Consider the following 13,239-nt stretch of genomic DNA (forward strand, 5'->3'; position numbering starts at 1 on the left):
AGAAAGAACGGTGAGGCAACGAGTTAATCAGTCCTATAAAGTATATTTATCTAGAAAGCCATGCCAGCTGCTGTGACATGCAAAGCCACAGCAGGCCATAGGCATGTTAGCATGAATTTCCAGCAGCAGCCCTGCTGCTTTTATTTTAACTCTTTTGGTTCAGCTCAAAGAGGCTTGGGACTGAAGTCGAAGTCTCTTTCCACAGCTTTGCTCTGTTCTACTTCTCCTAGCAAGTGCATCTCTGTCATTTCATCTCCTTGTTCAGGCAGCACTGAGTGTACCCAATGAAGGCGAGGTGTGCTTCCCGCAGCCACGCAGCACAGCTCCCTGGTCTCTCCCACCCGACGTGGGAAGGGCAGGCAGCCCCGCTCCATGTGTGCCCCCTGGAGCAGAGCAAGAGCAGCAGTGCGGTCAGCAGTGGGCTCAGTGCAGGCGGGCAGGAAATCCTGCCTGCTGAAAATTATTCTGCATAATGGCCCAAATATTTTGTTGTCTTTTACCCCAATGGCTCCACTGTCAAAGGCATTAATCTGGATACACCCTGGGGCAGAGGAGAAGCTGGCTTCATTTTTGCTGTAGTTTTGCAGTGTAATTTACATCTTGTGAGAGAACAGGATAGGCTTGTCATACAGATTTTAATTCTGAGTCAGCTCTGATATCTGAGCCATCAATTCAAAGTGAGAACAAAAGTGAGGGACAGATGACCTTTTAAAATCATTTTTCAGCTTCGTTTAGGCCTTTCATTGCAGCTGTCCCCCCTTCCCAAAGCCCCTTGCAGCCCATTATAGCCAATCCTCTGCATGCGCACGCACACAGGCCTGCACACTTCTGAAATAATGTGCGGGAGGGAGACTGCAGGAAGGGAAATCCCTGCAGGGGTTGAAGAAACGCGCGTGGCTGTGGATGAGACATCAGCTCCCAGCCAGCAGGAGGGTCGTGCCTGCAGAGCTGCCCTCATGGGATGCATCGCACCCCTGCAGTGTCACTCCATCTGCAGCTCCTACCCCTGGGGTGTGTGCAATGAGTGAGCTGCCCGGACTGGCAGCGGTGAAGTGCATGCAGGGTTGTGCTTTGGCAAGGAGTACATCTCTCCCAGTGCAGAAGGATGGAGATGCAGAATCACTGCAGATGATCAGAATGCACCCTCTAACATTCTCTTTTTTTCTTCCCATGTCTGTGACAGAAGAAAATTGACTGCCCACAGATTGTACCAGCCCCGCTGGACCCAATGCCCACGGGAATGTCACGAGACATCACGATCACACTGGCCAACACGATCTTCTCTGAGGTAGGTGAGATTCTGAGGTAGGTGAGGTAGGTGAGGGAATGGGAAGGCTCAGACGAGCCAACTTGGTTATCTGAGCTGGGGTGGGATCGACTGCAGGGCGTCTGAATGCAGGGTGGGTTCTGCTTCAGGGTGGGCAATGGCCCCAGGCCCACATGTTAGCTTCTGGCAGTCACTGCAGAGCCACTTTTTGCGTGTGAAAGCATTCTTTCTGTAAAGTTTTGTGACATGAAAATTGTAGTAGAGCAAAAAATGGGAGTGGACATCCAGTGCTGCTTTCTGAGATGTTCATACCACGAGGATTCAGAGGAATTTCAGCTAGGAAAGCTGGGCACTGGGAAAACATGTGACTGAGCTCTGGTATTTGTAGAAGAGTGCTCTGTCATTTCAGGTCAAGTCTTCAATAGAGCTTCTGGGGCTGATTTGCAGCATGCATATGGACAGTGCTCACATGCCATGCAGCCAGGGGACTCTTCTTCCTCGAGAAGAAACCCTCTGAGAAAGGGTTTGGAAGGATGGGAGGAGCTGTGTGACCCAACGAGCTCCCCTGGCCCAGCCTGCACTGCCGCTTCCTGCTTGAGGTCCAGCCTTTGTGAGCACGGATGTGCTCCTCTGCAGTCAGCAAAAAAGGCCAAGAAATCCTTCTTCCTCTGTGGATGCTGGAGGTGGCTGGAGAGGAAGCCATACCACACGTAACCTGATAGGAAATGAAGTCAGCAGGAAAGGGGCTGAAGCTCCTCCATCCCCAGGGGTGACTGCTGGGGCCCCACTTCCTTTTGCCACCATCTGCGGGCCATCCTGGGGCACCACTGGGATCCCTTCCTGCCTCAGTGGGCTGGGTTTTCTGCACAGCGAGGCTCCCTTTCCCCTCCGTGCCAGGAGACTGCAGATTTCTTTAATCTCTGTTGTCAGATCTGTCCATTGTTAAAGGAGCAGCTAGACCTCAGTAGCAGCAGAGCAGCAGCCTGCTTGGAGATAGGAGTTCTACCTGACCGATGGGGCATGACAGTAACTTGAGGCTGGATATCATCCCTTGTGTTATCAGTAAAGCAGCACAGAAAATCTGCTTTTGAACATCCTCCCAGCTAGATCCTCATCTGAATTAGAGATCTACTCTGTGCAGATGTTGGGAGCAGAAGAAAGGTGGCTTTGAGCCCAGGTCCCTGTTGGTGTCTGGGCTGGTGCAGGCGCAGCTGCAGGGGATGCGTTGGCCCTCTGTGTGTGACAAGCCAAGCTCTGAACGATGGTCTGAGGCCATGACAGGGTGCAGGCCGTGGCTCTGGATTGTATCAGGGCTGCCCCATGCCAGCGTGCTTGCAATAGCATGCAGGACACGCAGGAGCCAGGCAGCTCTGCCACCACAGTAACAGAGCGGGATTAGCCAGGAGCAGAGCCCAGCCCCGTTGGCAGTGTTGGGCTGTGATTTCTCTGACCATTGTGCAGCCCAGGCATTCGTGGCAGAAGCTAAGGAAGTCACAGCGCTTGTTGCATCCATTGATGGTGGTGCAGAACTGCAGAGCACGCTTGCTGTGGTCCTTCAGCTGTTGTCTTCCCTTCCCCAGGAGACGGCCCTGGAGTGCCACTTTGGAGTGGAGAGGACGTTTGAAGCCCGCTGGGTGAACTCCTCTGCTGTGGAATGTGTCCATGTGTTGGTGAGTCAGGGTATGGCCGTGAGCCCCTGGTGCTGCAGGGCAGGACCAGAGCTGGGAAATCATCCCTTGGCCCCCCAGAGAGGGATTGAGACCCTCTCCCCTCCTCCTGCTCTGCCTGCACTCCCAGCTGAAGAAGCACGAAGCAGGTTAGTGCCCCAAGCAGGGGTTTGCTGCATGCTGCTGGCTCAGCCCTGCTCTGCTGGGACTCTGGAAAGGAGCTGCCTGGTTCATCTTGTTAAACGGAAAAGTTCAGTAACGCAGACAAAATTCTGGCCACCTTCCAGTGCTGCTAATTCTGGCTCTTTACTTCTGAAATAGGATTTGGTCTGAGAAAATGCTCAGACGCTCACCAAAGAGCGGTGCGCAGTTTCTGCAGGACAAATTGCTTTTCTGAAATGCAGCAAGCATTTGGGCTCCTGCCAGTGGGAATACTGAGAGGCCAGAGAGGAGCACTTCCCCTCCCCGTCACCTGCAAACCCTGCATCATGGCCCAGCACTGAACAGGAGCAGGCTGGCCAGGCTTTTAATTGTCCTGTCTGTTTCTACTAAAAGTGTCATCAAAGCAGAGCTAGGCTCTCATCGCAGTGTGTGCGGTGCTTGTTTACCTTCTGCTGAGACCAACAAAACAATTGAAAGAGAAAATACTCTTCCCCTTCTTTCCTTCTGCTACCAATGAGACCATGCTGTTCTGAGAAGCAGGGCTAGGAGGGGCACCAAGCAATATTAGTCAGTGCAGTGTGTGCATATAACCTTGTGTTTTACTGAATGTCCTTAGCTTTTGTTCATTGCTGTTTTCCTGCAGCTCCACACGTCAGAAAAAAGCCATCTCTTCCCAATAAACCTTCAGCTGAAGGACAGACCAGACAGATTTATCGACAGTCCAGAGATGATGACAGGTTTGAGTTCTGTTCCCATCTGGTCAGTATGAATGATCCCAAAATCCTGGCAAAGTTTAATGGCTCAGGAGATATCGTGGGCATAGCCCTTCCTTTTCTCTCCAGCACATGCACAAAGCACGTTTACCCAGACCTGTGGGTGTGCAGACATGAGCGCAGAAACCAGACAGATGAACACTCACTTTACACTCGGGCAAACTCAATCCCTGTCCTTGAGCGCGTTGTTGGCCTCCTGCAGTGCGTGGGATGGAGAGCGTGGGGGCTCAGCACAGGGCAGGGAGAGTCCCAGGTCAGCAGAGGAATGTGTCCTGAGCAGATAAGGGACTGGGAAAGGCCCTGTCATTGCCCAAGGCTGTGGCATCGAAACTCAGCAAGCTGTAAAAATTGAGACTTTTTTTTCTCCTGTGCTGACAAAGTATGAAATGTGTAGATGCATTTCAACCATCCCACTCTGTCTCTGGGAAGAATGCTTGGATTCCTAAAAAAGCCCTTGCTACATCAGCAAACTGGAAGGCGAAAAGTCAGATGAGAAATGCACCCAAAACAAGGCATTTAGATAGGATGAGCCCAGCCCAGCCTGCAGTGTCAGAGCTTGCACAACAGCCTCTGCTCCCTGCCTGGCCAGAGCCCCGCTGCTACACCCGGCTGAATGCTATGGCTGTGTGCAGCATCTTTGGGGCCCTTCCTCTCACTAGCGTTAGCAGTTCTACACAAGGTATTGATCTGTACTAGATGCAAAAGAGGACTATGTCCTTAAATATGGGATTATCTTTGGAGGGTGGCTGTAGAACGTCGGGAAACAGCACCATCAGTCACTGACCCTGGATAAAAAGATTTCCCCATAGTAAATCCCAGTGTGTGAAGGAGATGTATCTTGTAAAGCTTTTGAAATATCCACATAAGCATGAGCCATAGTTTCCTAGCAGAAAGAAGAAAGTGTCATTTTTTATTTTTTTGAGTTACAGAGCGGTTATTCGATACAGAGAAAAAGGTGATTTGAGCTAAGATCATTCTGATATGCAGTGGAGGATTGTGAATTCCATGTGTGTTGCTGGGAGCAGGAAGGCAGGGCATAGAGAGGAATCCACATCTCCTGCAGGAGAAGGGGTTGGCTTCTGTGCCCTGTACTGACATCAGTTTGAATTTGCCAGAATATTTGGAGTCCCATGGGACTGCTGTAGTTTCCTGGCTCCTCCTTGCCTTGAGCAGATTGATGCAGCTGAATTGGGGGCACTTGCAAGCAGAGATGAAGACTTGCCTCGCCAAAATAAGTGTGTTTTTTGTACTGACTCTAAGGAGTTACTGTTGTTTTCTGGTGTTTTCTGATATTTATTAGCCTTTACTGTAACTGTGTTTTGGTGGCTCACTGAAGGAATTCCAGCTGGCTGCTGTTGGGTGGAAGGCCAGTCAGTGTAACTCTCCAGTAGGCACAAACTGAAGTGAGATAAACAGCTTTTTGTGGAGAGTGGGAGCTCCTTTGTGCCAGTGGCGTTTCACTGGGATAAGCACAGGTAGAACGATGAGGGCTGAGAGACTTGTTAGTTGTTTATGAAGCACTTTGAGATCTTCCTGTCAGCGTAAGTGTCACACATGAGTGTTGCTTTATTTTATGTTCTTCTGCAAACTCTCCTCTGGGAAAAAGGGTGTGAAAGCATCGTTTCCTGAATGTTTCTGGCTGTTTATCTCAGCGGATGCCCACACTCCGGTGGCAGAAGGCTTTGGGCTGGAAAGGAAACATAACCTATGGCACTGGCTGATGAAGAGGTGAAAGTCTTGTAGGAAAACAATTTGGAAGCTAAGCAGATCTGAAAGGAGAAGTTGATGAAGAGAGCCTATGATCACTGAGCGGAAAGGGAATGTAAACATTGTACAAAGCATTATAACAATCACATTTTTGTCCCAGAGCGTGGAAGCGATGTGATTGCTGTGCTAAATGATGGAGCCAGCCTTGTCAAGCAGCTTCCCGTGCGGACGTGGAGAATTGGAAACATGTAGCGTAGATTGACAAAAGGTTCTGAGTTTGAGTGTGGTTTGCTTTTCGTAGGAGGAGAAAAGGAAAAGAAAGTGCTAAATTATATCGCGATGATAACAGGCGCCCAGTCCTTCTGGGAGTTCTGCAGGATGGCAGCCAAACGCTGCCTCATCTTTGCTGTGTGTGCAGGCACTTCTGCTATTCCACTGGATTTCAGCTGTTGGTTGGTTAATATAGCTGTGGGGGCTTTCCTTACTGCCTAAAGCTAAGCGAAGCTATGAAATAATCAGGCCCAGAAGCTCACATTTTCTCTTGTCTCCTGTGGTGTAGTGGAGGTGTACAACTGCGCGACGGGAAGTGCTGACTGCTCCCAGTGCCTGGGCAGGGAGGACCTGGGGCATCGGTGCGTCTGGAGTGAGAGCAGCTCCAGCTGCAGGCTGAGCACTGAGTCCCCGCAGCCCTCAGACGTGTGTCCAGCTCCTGAGATTAAGAAGGTGAGATGTGGAGGATCGCGGAGGAGGTGTGGGGCAGAGCAGGTGCTGGCTGCTGTCCCTGGCTGGGAGCTGCGCTGCAGCCCTGACACGAGGCGAGGTCAAGACCAGTGAGAATTATTCACTGAGCTTTTTTGCTGTTGAGTCACCTGAAAATAGAAAACCACATTCCAAAATCATCTCACTAATGACAAGATTCAATCTTCTTCATGATAGCAGGAAAAACAATAACAGCACAGTCAAAATGTACTAGGGGTCCTGGGGTTGGTAAAGCAAGAAGAATTTGTAGGATCAGCTGAAGGATTCTTATCAGAAATAGCATTTAGTGGAGCACAGCTGAAAGATGAATGGTGAGCCCTATCTCCAGACACATGCTCTGCAGCTCTGCTGAGATTAATAGTGGTGGAGGGGCCTTTGGCATTATGCATTTTGAAACAAATTTTATTTAAACTGCAGTTGTTTGGGGAGGTTTTTGGATCAGGGGTTCTGCTTAGAGAAATGGTGTGAGACAAAAAAATTTGATGAGTAGAAAAGAAACTAAACGGAGCAGATCTTAAACTCACTAGGAGAGGAGAGGAGGCTCAAGAGGGAAAACAGCTAACGTGGTCCTTGCAATACAGGGTTTCTGTTCTTGGGAGGCGTGTGGTTATAACTGCTCAACTTCCACGTGCTGTAATGCTACACAGAGGGACTGCAGGGACCCCCCCCTACCTGCCTCTTCCCTCTTGTCATCGTGGGAGAGAGACGTTGCTCCGTGAGCCAATCCTTCCCTAACGCACATTGAGCATTATCAGCACCTTGCCAGAAAATAACAGAAGGAAATCACAGTTCGGGCGCAAAGTGCCATGGAACTCTGTTGCTATTTCATTAGCAGATGGTAAATCCAAATCTTTTGGAGTCACACAGGCAAATAAGGCCTCTCAGAGCCCTCCTGCAGGCACGGAGCATTGTGGTGGGTGAGCGAGGATACCAAGGCTGGTGGAGGACAGTGGTCAGCCCTGTGTGGGGAAGGAGCTGCCATGCATGGCTGATGCTGGGATGTGCTGACAGCAGCCTTGGGACGTAACCTCACCAAATGCACTCTGGTACTGGTTGGTGTCACCAGGCGGTTTACAATTGCACTGCTGTGGTTTGCCATCGCATCTGCAAAGGGAAAAATGGAAGAGATTTATCTAACCTATTTGGTGAGGAAGTAATACTGGCGGTTTCCTCTTCATTGTAGCATGAGGTCAGAAATGCCAGGTGAAAAAGCAGTGATGGCTGGAGATGGATAGGGATCAGCTTTCTTGAGTCATTAGATGTGTCCTACGTCACCAGTTGCAGGGATGCTGGCCAGATATCCCTTTTTTTCTTCTTTTTGTCATGAAAGACCCTGCTGTGTATAAAAATGCAGCCGCCTCTTCCCAGTGCAGTAACACCCCTGCTCTAGGTTTCTGTGTCTCCAGGTTTGTCTCTATCCCACCTCCGTGTGGTGAGAAGGCACGATCATTCACCCTGGATGTGTTTGGAGCTGGAGTAACCCCCAGCCAAGCCCCCGTACCAAAGCTGCCCAGAAGCATGTCACTTTCTTGTTTGCAAACCGCAGCGTAGGCAGAGTTTTGGTGGCGCCGCAGAGAGCCGCAGCATGGGCAGCGGGTTGGCCTTCTTCCCCAAGGCCAAGGGAACACGGGCACAGGGACAGGGACAGCTCAGGACCGAAGGAGGTTCTCCTCCAACCTCTCCCTTGGTGCCACAGATCGAGCCGCTGCGTGGGCCGCTGGAAGGGGGCACTCTGCTGACCATCCGAGGGAGGAACCTGGGCCGCCGCTTCAGTGACATCCGCGGGGCCATCAGGATTGGGAGCGTGCCCTGCGTGCCGCTGCCAGGCAGATACGTCGTCTCCGAGACGTGAGTGCCAGGGCGGTGCGGCGGCGGTTTGGCCTCAGCGGCCCCGGGGGTGGCCAGGGCGCGGGGTGGGCGGCCGGGAGCGGAGCCCAGCGCTGCAGGAAGAGCCGCGGCTCTGCCCAGTGCTGCACAAACCTTCTGCCTGCAGGATCGTGTGCCAGACCGGGGCGGCTCAGGAGGCGTTTGCTGACGTGGTAACAGTTAATGTCAGCCGGGAAGGGAAGTCTCGGGAGCGGTACTCCTATATGGTGAGTAACTGCCTTGTGGAGGCTTCTGCGGTGACCCTCACGCTTACATTCCTCGTACCCCTTAAACAAGCCTTGGTCCTCCAAGCCCCCAGCTCAAGAAAGAGGTTCTAAGGCAAAACTTGTCAGAGACCATGAAGAGCAGCTGATGTGTTTTCTTATCTATAGTCACCAGAACAAAATCGGCAAACCCAGGCATGAGAGCGAGAAGCAGAACTGCAGCCGAGGTGTCACAGTGCACTGCTTGTATCGAGAAATTCGGCTTCCGTTCTCAACTCTTGAGATGGTTCCTCAGTTGCCCTACTTGCATCTCTGTTTCTCCCGCTATAGAAGAGGAGTTCATTTTCTTCCTTTTCTTTTACAAAAGGGCTGTTGCAACTTGTGAGACTTTATATGAATTGCGAAGTCTCTTGCTATGTAAGCTAGGTACCATGAATTGCTTGGAATTGCTTATGTTTTTTGTTGCAGAGATTGTCTTAGTTTTCACATGAGAATCCCATGTCATTATGAAAAGAAAAGCCCTTTATAGATCTGTACTGTGCAACTGCACAGAGATGACTTTCATCTCTATAAACCTAAACTAATTCCATGTAGCTCTTCTCTTTCTTACAAGCACCCTCATCTCTGGCTAGATGCTATTCATGAGTAGCCCCATGCATCCAGGGCAAACACAATGGGATGGGTGCCAAGAGCATGCTGCTTACTCGGAGTCTGTGCTTATGCTGTTGCTTTTGCTGGGGAAGAATAGACTACGCTGCAGTCTAGAGGCTTGAGGGAAGACTTGAGCCCCAGGAAATAGCATTTGATTCCTGGTAGCTCTTGTGAGGAATTTAGGATGGGATGGTGGAGCACCATCCTCACGCTTGTAACTGGTGGTGTGTTCGGTGTTTGGGTTGGCACAGACAGCCATGGCTGGCAACAGCCATCAGGAAGAGCGCTGGGGAGGGGATGGCATGGCCAGAGCTGGCTCAGTGCTCTTTCCTGGAGGGCGACTGCTGTGGGACCCATTCCCACAGTTTCCAGAAATTTCTGTTCACCTTCAGAACATCTAGGAGATCATACAGTGTGGTAGAAATAGGGTACCCCCCTATAAGTAACCTGGGATTTGAGATTTCTGAGGCCTGAGTCATCAGGATATGTGTGCTGCCTCTAGCAAAGGCATCCCATCACCTGCTGCAGCACCAATTGTTTTGTTGACAAAGTGAGAAGGACTTGAAGGGTGGAAAAAGCTCAGCAGCTTCTTAGCGTGCAAGGAAAAACTCCCTCAGGAAGCACCTGTAAAAGCACCAAATAAAGCAAGAAAACAACAGCCAGTCTGTGAACTTGAGGCCAGTCTGTGCTGGATCCCAGCAGGCTGATGATGAAGGCTGCTGCTCCTGGGGAGCATGGACAGGAGCTGTTTTTGCAACATGGTGCAGCAGAAAGCTGCCTCATGTCTGTGTGTCTCAGCCTGGTCAGCCGTTTTCTCAGCAAAGTTTGGACAACAGATGAGATGTGCATATAGACTGCACCACACAAAGCTGTTGTCAGTAAGATCCGAGCATGAGCAGTAATACCAGTTTACCTAGAAAAAACTACAGGACTTCTAGAACAGCCTTTCCAAAGAAGTACTGGTCCTTTGTAAAATAACAGATACTCTTTGGTATTGGTATTGATGCTGTGTCCTTCATAGACACTGTTAGACAGAGAGAGTTTGTCTGTAATTCTGACAAGGAGGAGGCTGAAATGCATTCCAGACTTTTCCAGGGCATTCTAGTGGTCTCTGGATTATCTGAATTTGCACAATGAACTGAATTTGCAAAGCAATCGGTGCTGGCAGGGTGTAGGGAGCAGCAGCCACTTGCTGTTGCTGAGGAAAAGAACTGGAGGCTTTGGGGAGCAGGAATAATCCTCTCTGTTGTTGTAGCTGCACACTTGAATACGTAGGTTTGGGGCCAAGGGCAGGAGACAGCTGCCTACAGACACTCGGGGAAATACAAATTAACAAAATGAATCTCATGGAAACGGGTAATGATCAGAAACAACAGAGGAAACGGCTGGAGAGGGATGGAAGCAGCGTGAGTGTAGGACAAGGGCAAGGATAGCTATTAATAATCGTGTTTGTGCGGCTGAGACTGACAGGGAAGGAGATGAGTGCCAGGCGGACGGAGCCGCTCAGCAGCACGGGCTGCAGCCGCCGGCGGGCGGACGAGGTGAGGAGGAGCGGCGAGCGCTGCGCAGCCCTGAGCCCCGAGCTCCGCTGCCTCCGGGGTCTGGGAGGGCTTGACAGGGGATTACCGAGCCGTTTATGCAGGGTTCTTGAAGTAATTACTCGCTGTGCCCTCGGTGTTCTATCCGAGCCCCAGCAGGAAGGTTGCCCAGATGACTCTTCTGGGGCAGTGCGGTGGCACGCAGGCTCAGCGCTGCATTAGTCATCAGGGCCTCAGGCTCGTGAGTCTCAGGGAGATTTCCAGGGACTGCAAATGAAGATAACAAACATGGTAATTTCTGCTGAATATGGTGAGAGGCAAAGTAACTTCCCCCTTAGTTTCTGTAGCCTCAGGAGACTGGGATTTGAAGCTTCCTTAAGAGCAGATTTGAGACTGTTTTCTGGAATCAGGTGGCAGTTTTCAGAGATCTCAAGGCTGTTGTCCAACAGGGCTTTAATACTGGCTTTGCACTGAGAAGCAGATGGATCTGAAGGGTAGAAATGGTGGGAGTTGCAATGAATTTCCTTTCCTGATGGATCATGAGCTGCCTTCCAGCTCTGGATTCTGCACTGGAGTTCTCAAGAGAGTGGTGGCACCTGGGCTCCTGGGTATAAATGAACTCGTGTCATTTATACCGGGAGCCTTGGGACTGTTGATTTTGTACAGTCTTGCTCCTCAGTGCTTGTAACTCTCTCCTTGTTCTGAAACCAAGCCAGCCAAAGCTTTTACTGTGCTGCTGTTTGAGAGCCTGGCAATGCTGGATGCTTAAATTTAGTGCAGCGATTCCCATGTATGCTCTGGAGTGTCCAGTTTACCAGGCTAGAACACTACTGAGAAATGTCTCCTCTGTCTCTAGCTTCCCATGGTGCGGTCCATAGCTCCCCAGAATGGCCCGAAGGCTGGAGGGACCAGAGTGACCATCAGAGGCAGCTGGCTGGATGTGGGCTCTGAGCTCCGTGTCCTCGTCAACAGCTCCAAGCAGTGCACAGACCTCAGGTGGGAACGGGTCTGCCTGATGCTGAACTAGTAACAGGCACTGATAGTGTTGATATCAATCCCCAGTAAGTCAGGAAGAGCTGGGTTTTGGGAGGGAGGCTCTGCATGGTGCTGCTAGCATAGGATCCCTGCCCAGCCAAGGTCCCATAGCTGCTGCAGCCCACTGGTTCCTGTAGTGTCACTGGGGAGCAGCGGGAGCCTGCCCTTTTTCTGTTGGCTATATGGGAAGTTAGTCTGGCAGCCTGGGGTAGTGCATGCTCAGAATGGCATACGTGGGTAATGTCGATAACAGGCGTGTGACTTGAAACTCCTCCTTGCCTGTCCCTTCTTTGGGAAGCTCAGCCCCCTGGTCCCCAGCCCCCGCCCTGCTGCCCCTGGCTCTTTGCTGCTCACCCTGCCTCTCCCTGTGCAGCCGCAATGACAGCACCATCACCTGCACGATGCCGTCTGCGGAGCTCACCACGGCTGTGCGAGTCTGCGTGCAGTTTGAGGGCAGGTCCTGTGCCAGCTACAACATCACGTTCAAGTACGAGAAGAACCCAGTAGTAACAGACATCAACCCAAAAAAGAGCCAAATTAGGTGAGATTCCCCTCTAACAGAAGCAGCTGGTTCTACCAGGATTTGTCTTCTTTTTGTGGCTTTTGTTGAAATTTTGCAGAATGCAAATGTGAATGTTGCACCTTCATCACAGAACTAATTGGAATATCCTAGTGTAGCCCCTTGCAGGCAGTGTGAGCTCTCTGCTCTGAGCCATCCCAGCACAGAGCAGCTCCCATGCACATCATATGCCCAGAGCACCAGCAGTATCAAAACACAACTAGGAGGTCTCATATGTTATCTGGGCCCTGCAGTGTGCTGCTGCAGCAGCATGACTTCCATTTCAGAGCAGGCTTATGATGTCTGCATCTGCCTGCAAAGGAGGGGGTTGGCCCGAGGCTGGCAGGAGAGGATCCAGCAGGGAGGAAGGGCTTTCTGCTGGGTCTGGCCCGTTGCCTTGCAGGCATGTACAGAAGAGGCATTGCAGGGCACTGTCTGGATGATGCAGGGCAACCTGGCTCTTGAGAAGAAGAGATCTTGAACACTAGGACTGGCTGTAGTTCATTTCAGTGCACACTAGACATGGGAAAAGGTCAACTGTGGTGCTTGTACTGTCTGCACCTGGTATGTGCTTTAGGGAGTTTCAGATGGAGGGATCTGTGAGACCCAAAGATTTTGTTTTGTTAATTAAACTTCTGGAGAATAGGCTGTGATTTGTTATTTCAGTATTCAGTGCTCCCCAAGGCCACCACGTTTCACTTTTAAAGCGTGCTGCTTTTAATTTCACATCTGTTCATGGAGCTCTCTGGCTCCTGTTCCTTTGATGAAATCCCACCTTCCTCAGCTGCGGAGCCTGGCAAACCTGGCTAACCAGGACATCTGAGGAACGGCCGGTGCCCCCAGGGCAGCAGTGAAGGCAGCACGCTCAGGACACGCAGCAGGCTCTGACGTGCTGCTCCCCTTGGAGCAGAGCTGTGTCTCGGCATTCCCAAACACAGAGCCAAAGATGCAGGCTGTGGGAAAGCTAATAACAAGGCACTGCAGTGACTCAGCCAACCTCAGCTCCCAGCCAGCTTGTGAACTATGCTGAG

The 13,239-nt window shown here is 51.1% G+C and overlaps 1 protein-coding gene across 1 annotated transcript in view; it reads left to right on the forward strand.

Annotated features, from left to right (window-relative positions):
- The window catches only part of PLXND1 (plexin D1), a 65,033-nt gene that overhangs the window by 21,971 nt on the left and 29,823 nt on the right, over positions 1 to 13,239 (forward strand). Inside the window, exons 9-16 of the mRNA XM_042823382.1 lie at positions 1,184 to 1,288; positions 2,848 to 2,937; positions 3,740 to 3,833; positions 6,136 to 6,299; positions 8,032 to 8,183; positions 8,329 to 8,428; positions 11,471 to 11,610; positions 12,023 to 12,190. Coding sequence (XP_042679316.1) covers positions 1,184 to 1,288; positions 2,848 to 2,937; positions 3,740 to 3,833; positions 6,136 to 6,299; positions 8,032 to 8,183; positions 8,329 to 8,428; positions 11,471 to 11,610; positions 12,023 to 12,190 — 1,013 coding nt within the window. The remainder of the gene's footprint in view (positions 1 to 1,183; positions 1,289 to 2,847; positions 2,938 to 3,739; positions 3,834 to 6,135; positions 6,300 to 8,031; positions 8,184 to 8,328; positions 8,429 to 11,470; positions 11,611 to 12,022; positions 12,191 to 13,239) is intronic.

Source organism: Centrocercus urophasianus, unplaced genomic scaffold (genome assembly GCF_019232065.1).
Source record: "Centrocercus urophasianus isolate 14NV4802_14NV808 unplaced genomic scaffold, USGS_Curo_1.0 seq_22, whole genome shotgun sequence".
Taxonomy (NCBI): Eukaryota; Metazoa; Chordata; class Aves; order Galliformes; family Phasianidae; genus Centrocercus; species Centrocercus urophasianus.